General features: G+C 36.9%; 1 protein-coding gene across 1 annotated transcript; it reads left to right on the forward strand.

Annotated features, from left to right (window-relative positions):
• Window positions 1-2,167: 2,167 nt before the first annotated feature.
• On the forward strand, window positions 2,168-4,146 carry LOC107624238 (cyclin-dependent kinase inhibitor 7). The gene is made up of 4 exons (XM_016326721.3): window positions 2,168-2,782; window positions 2,988-3,046; window positions 3,180-3,341; window positions 3,496-4,146. Exons 1-4 carry the CDS (start codon window positions 2,447-2,449, stop codon window positions 3,560-3,562), a joined length of 624 nt encoding a protein of 207 aa, XP_016182207.1. The 5' UTR covers window positions 2,168-2,446; the 3' UTR covers window positions 3,563-4,146.
• The last annotated feature ends 1,181 nt before the right edge of the window (window positions 4,147-5,327 follow it).

Genomic DNA, 5,327 nt, shown 5'->3' on the forward strand with positions numbered 1-5,327 from the left:
TTGTTGTTGGAGAATGGAGTCTCATCAGCAGGGGCAATGGGTATATTAGTTTGGTTTGGGATCTTGTCTGGTAGGAGTTCATTGTCGGGTTCATCACTAACCACTCTGAGCTCATCATGGTCATCCTCAACATACACAACAATCTCATTCCCCTCAAGAATTTCTGGTGTTGAAACTGCATGCTCAAATTAAACATCAACTAACCCATCATTCTTTTCAGCCATGAAACACATCTCTCTCAACTCATCATCATAATTCAGAGCTCTTAAACCACTGTCTAAACTCCTCCCGGGAACATGCCACCAACATTCTCCTAACCTATCATATCCTAGTTCTTTATAATAATTTCTCACCCAAAATACATCTAAAGTATCTACATCAATGTCACCAATGCATGCCTTCTTATCAGGATAATATATAGTTATCCCTTTTTCATTTTTCTGAAACTTTTCCCATGGTGGAACATAATATCTAACTGCACATCCATCTGCATGATTCAAAAAAATTTATTTTCATCACCAATTTCACACAATGATCACTTTAAGATAGTTTTCATCAACTACATTCATACATGGCAGAGAGATATATCAAAATAAAACACAGTTATCCACCATTAGAACAAAGCATGAAGACAAACCCCTAAAAATAGTACCACACAACATCGAAATAAAACCCTAGCACAAAATTCACTACAAACCTTAGGGAATAACAATATTCAAACCAATAAACTATGATCAACAACCATCAACGCATTCCCTAAATTTTGAAAAAATAAAATTTTAATCTCTTCACTAACCTCGGTGATGGAACAGAAGCTCCTTGTAGCGGCAAACCAACTCCTCAGACAACTGTACAGTGTTCACTCGTAATCCAACAGTCTCCAGAAATCCTATTGCAGTTACCCGTTCCTATTTTGAGTCACTCATGGAAGAGAAACGTTTTTCCACTGCGTCACTCATGGAGGAGTTGAAGACGAAGAGTGGAGACAAAAAAGGAATATGCAAACGTTTTGTTTTCCATCACATACAAACGATGTCGCTTAAAGGGGTTTTTTAGCGCCAAATAAAAAACGACGCCGTTTCATAGTGTCCAGCGTGGCAATATTTGGCCACGTCACTAACGACGTCAGTGCTCCGGTGACGGAAAATATGATAAGGACTAATGTGGTGCATTTTTTCGAATCTGGGGGACTAATTTAGTGCAATCAGGATCTGGAAGACTAAATCAGTGCAACTCGCCAATCTAAGGACCAAAATGGGGCTTAATTCTATTTTACTCCTTTTATTATGACTTTTCCTCAAAAGTGCATGCATATTCCGATTTGAGCCCATAAAAGAAAGAGAAACTTTTCTAACAAGGCAAGTAATCGCATGCCAATAATTATGTACATTTATCATGTATTATTGTTACCTAGTTAGCTCCTTCCTAAAGTATATGCAAAACCCTGAATGAGAGCTCATGAATTTATTGAACTTTAAAGTGGATAAACAAACTTCTAAAAATAACTAACTAAGCAAAAAGAGAGCTTTTACTTCTTTGATAGCGACATAGTGAAAATTTTGATCATGGTGGCATCTCGAATTTGGTTAGCACACGGAACAAAAAGTACTTTTAGAGCGAAGAAATGAAAGATGATGAACTAATTTTTAAATCAATGTCAATGATTCAGGCATACAGGATGGTCACAGCCCACATAAGAAAATGGATAATGCATCCTCAAATACTTCAGCCACTGCATGTAAAGGAATGTACAAGTTATATATTAGGCTTGGTTGTATATATAAATATATATGTATACATTTTATATCATATAGAAACATAAAATCAATTATAATTTAATAATTATTTGTAAATAATTCTCGTGTACTAAAAGCTATAAAAATTATTTCAAAAAACTATCTTGTATAAAATAGAAAGAATTATTACTACTATTAAGATAATAAAGAAAGAGCTTTATTTGGGGCCTTGGGGGTACTACTACTAGTGAAAGAAGCGTTTCACATGGGATGTTGAAAAACTGCACAGGGAATAACGTTTTAGTAGAATGGACAATTGGCACTGTGGGCCCCACCAGTAGGGGCTATGGGGCAAAAAATAAATTAAAATTCTTTGATACCATAGCATAGAGCCACAAATTGGCACTATAATATACAGCCAGCACTATCACTGGCAAGTCATGGTCGTAACGATGACGTTTTACCCCTATCCCTCTCCTGTTGATCCAAGGGGAGTAGGGGACAAAGGGTCCCACTTTTGATTTATTAAATTCAATCTCAACCGTCCATCTAATCAGTGCGCTCATCAATATTCCTCTGCGATCATCCTCTTTTTAAGCTCACTCAAACCCCCACTCTCACTCTCTCTCTCTCTCTACTCAAAATAGCAAAATTAGAAAGAGAAAGAGAAAGAGAAAGAGGAAGAGAAAGAGAGCGTGTGGAAGAAGATAATGAGCGATTGTAAACGCTGTGTTCCGTTAGCTTCTGCCATGGAAGCTTCTTCTTCCAGCGAAGATAATGTTTCTAAGAAAAGGAAGACCACCACTTCGTATGAGTTTTTGTTAACCTCTACTTCGGATGCGCCGCACCGCCAGCGTCTTCCTAGCTTCGGTTATTCTCTCGCCGCGGCTAGGTTCAACGACGTCACCGTATCGCCGGAAGGTTCGCTCAATTCCTCCGGCACGGTTGTTTCCTTCGAATTCTGCTCGGATCGCTCTCCGCACTCTTTCTGTAGCTCCGCCTTTGAAGTCGCGAAGGAGCTCGATACGACGCCGTTAGATCTGGAGGTTCAGTTTTCGAAATTCTGCTTCTGTGATACGCTTTCGTTTTCGCATTCTTCAGTTACTTTTTCAATTTCTGTTATGTTATAATCTTCGTTAAGCCACAAATTGTTCAATTTTGCAGTTTCAACTTTCAAATTATTAACGTACTTAATTTTTTTAAAATTTAATTTATTGAGAATAACATTGGCGAATTAATGTGATCCTTCAGGTTCAGACCAAGGGTTTCGTAACTGTTGACTCAACGTTCCACAATTTCAAATCCATCAGGTTCTCAATTTTTTATTCTTAGTCCTCTTTCTCCGTTTACACGTTCTATTATTCTCTCAAACGAAAAATATAGCTACATTATTCAAACAGCACTACCTACATTTTTTTTTCTTCTGCGTTTTCGGTGTTCTAGTTTGTTGAGTGAGCAGTGTGGAGACTCGGAAGAATCGGCGGCTGTGGTGAGGCAGCATGAGCAAAAATCTACGGCAGCGAAGAAGGAGAAGGTGCCAGAGGTGGAGATTGAAGAGTTCTTCGCAATGGCTGAGAAGTACGAACAAAAACGGTTCGCTGAGAAGTAAGTACTGGGAGTGATAATGTAATATAGTGCTGTTGTTTTTTCTTTCTATTTTTGTGAGTGTGCAGGATAAGGAATGTGAGCGAGGTCGCACTCTAGCAGTTGCCAGAAAGAATCGAACCCTAACTAACTAACAACTTTGCTTTGCGTGTAGGTACAACTTTGATATTGTTGCAGATATGCCGTTGGAGGGTCGGTACCAGTGGGTTCGTTTACAGTGAATGCCTTGGGAGAGAGAGAGAGAGAGAGAGGGGGAGAGAGAGAGAGTGTCACTGATTCTGAGTTTATTTGTAGAGTGTAGTGGATAGTGCTGTGTAGTGGAAGAAAGAAGCTAATTAACATGACAGGATGTAACACGAAATTGAGGTTGCAAATTCTGGTTGCTCCGGGTAGACGGTGATGGCTGGTGTTGGCGGCGCGTGGTGCGTTTGGTTGGTTTTTTAATTTTACTTTTTGTGTACAGATAACTGTTTAGTACAACAAGCTGGCTACTTTTATTCCTTAATTATTCCCTTTCTGCAATAACGCAACCTTCGCGATCATAGATAGAACTTGTAGGGAGAAAAAGAGAGAGAAAGAGAGAAAGGAACTGGGTTAAGTGGGAAAACAAAAAAATATACAAAGAGCACAGAAATTCCCATAGTGAATTAGTGGCTTAATGTTTTAGAATTTGTAGTTTGAGACCGTCTGTTCAGCTAATTCTTAGGGCTGTTTTATTACTCATTATTGGAAGAATTCATGGATAGAGATGACATTAATTCTTATTTGGTAATTTTCTATGAAAAGTGTCTTTTGTTCGAGCTTCCTTTTGGCTGTTTCCTTTTCAGCTTTCCATAGCTTCATTTACCTTTTTTTTTTATTAGAAATGTTTGGTAATAAAAAATAATTAATTAAAAATAATCAGAATTTATTTTTTTAATATTTATTAATTATTAAAAAAATAAGTTTTAGTTATTTTTTCTAATATTATTATAACAATTAGTAAATATTAAATAAAATAATTTTTTTTTTCTTTAACATTACCGCTTTTTTATTTTATGGCTTCCTTTTACTTTTAATTTCTTTACGATAAACCTTTAGGCCATTTTGGAATATCCTCCCCATCACAAGTAATGATTCCCTTATTTGGTGCGGGGACCATGTGCCAGGCACATAAAGAAATGACTGCATTAACCAATTAACTCGTCTTTTTCCTCAGCTCTCCGCGGGTTAATGATTGATGGTATCAGCTTACCAACATGCACAAAATTAACAACCACTTACAATGACCACCCAACCTACACCCTTACCATATTTTATAACAACCAAGCCTATACGGCTATACCCAAAATTATGCAGCTGCAACTTCCGGTTAATTTGTGGAAGAAACCATGTTCTCATTAATCATTATCTCATATGCATTAATAATTGTTCTACTGGTAGAATCATTCTTTTAATAATGAAAATATAAGGGTAGGTGAGAATCTCCCAATTTTGGAAGTGTTATTAACTCATTTTGAGTGGTCTTTATAGTTTCTTAGTGTATACGATTCATATAATTAAACGTTTATGTACTTGATACTATCATTAACATAAAAAGACCAAAAGTGATTATCAGAAGCCTTAAATTGAAAGTGAAGGCTTGACGGTTCACATGACACTGTCATTATAATGTATGAATCAAGCAAAATTAACAAGTGCTGCCATGGAGAGCTAATTATCCGTTTGAACAAAGAGGGAAAAGGAAAGTACCTTTATTTATTGTTAGTTTTGTTTGTTTCCTTTATTTTTCACTTTTGCAGTTTTGCTTCTTGTTTAACGGTTGCTCAGAAAAAGTATACATAGACGTGACATAATATTCGTTGTGAATGAGAGTGATGAGAAGGAAGCAAAAGGAACAGGGTCCATAGTCCATAGGTTCTCCCATGTAGAATGTCATGTCATGATTACACACGTGTCCAAAATGGAAGCAAGTGCAACACCACCTTTATCTATGGGCTAATTTTT

The sequence above is a fragment of the Arachis ipaensis genome, chromosome B10, assembly GCF_059453495.1.
Source record: "Arachis ipaensis isolate K30076 ecotype BB chromosome B10, ASM5945349v1, whole genome shotgun sequence".
In the NCBI taxonomy this organism is placed as follows: domain Eukaryota; kingdom Viridiplantae; phylum Streptophyta; class Magnoliopsida; order Fabales; family Fabaceae; genus Arachis; species Arachis ipaensis.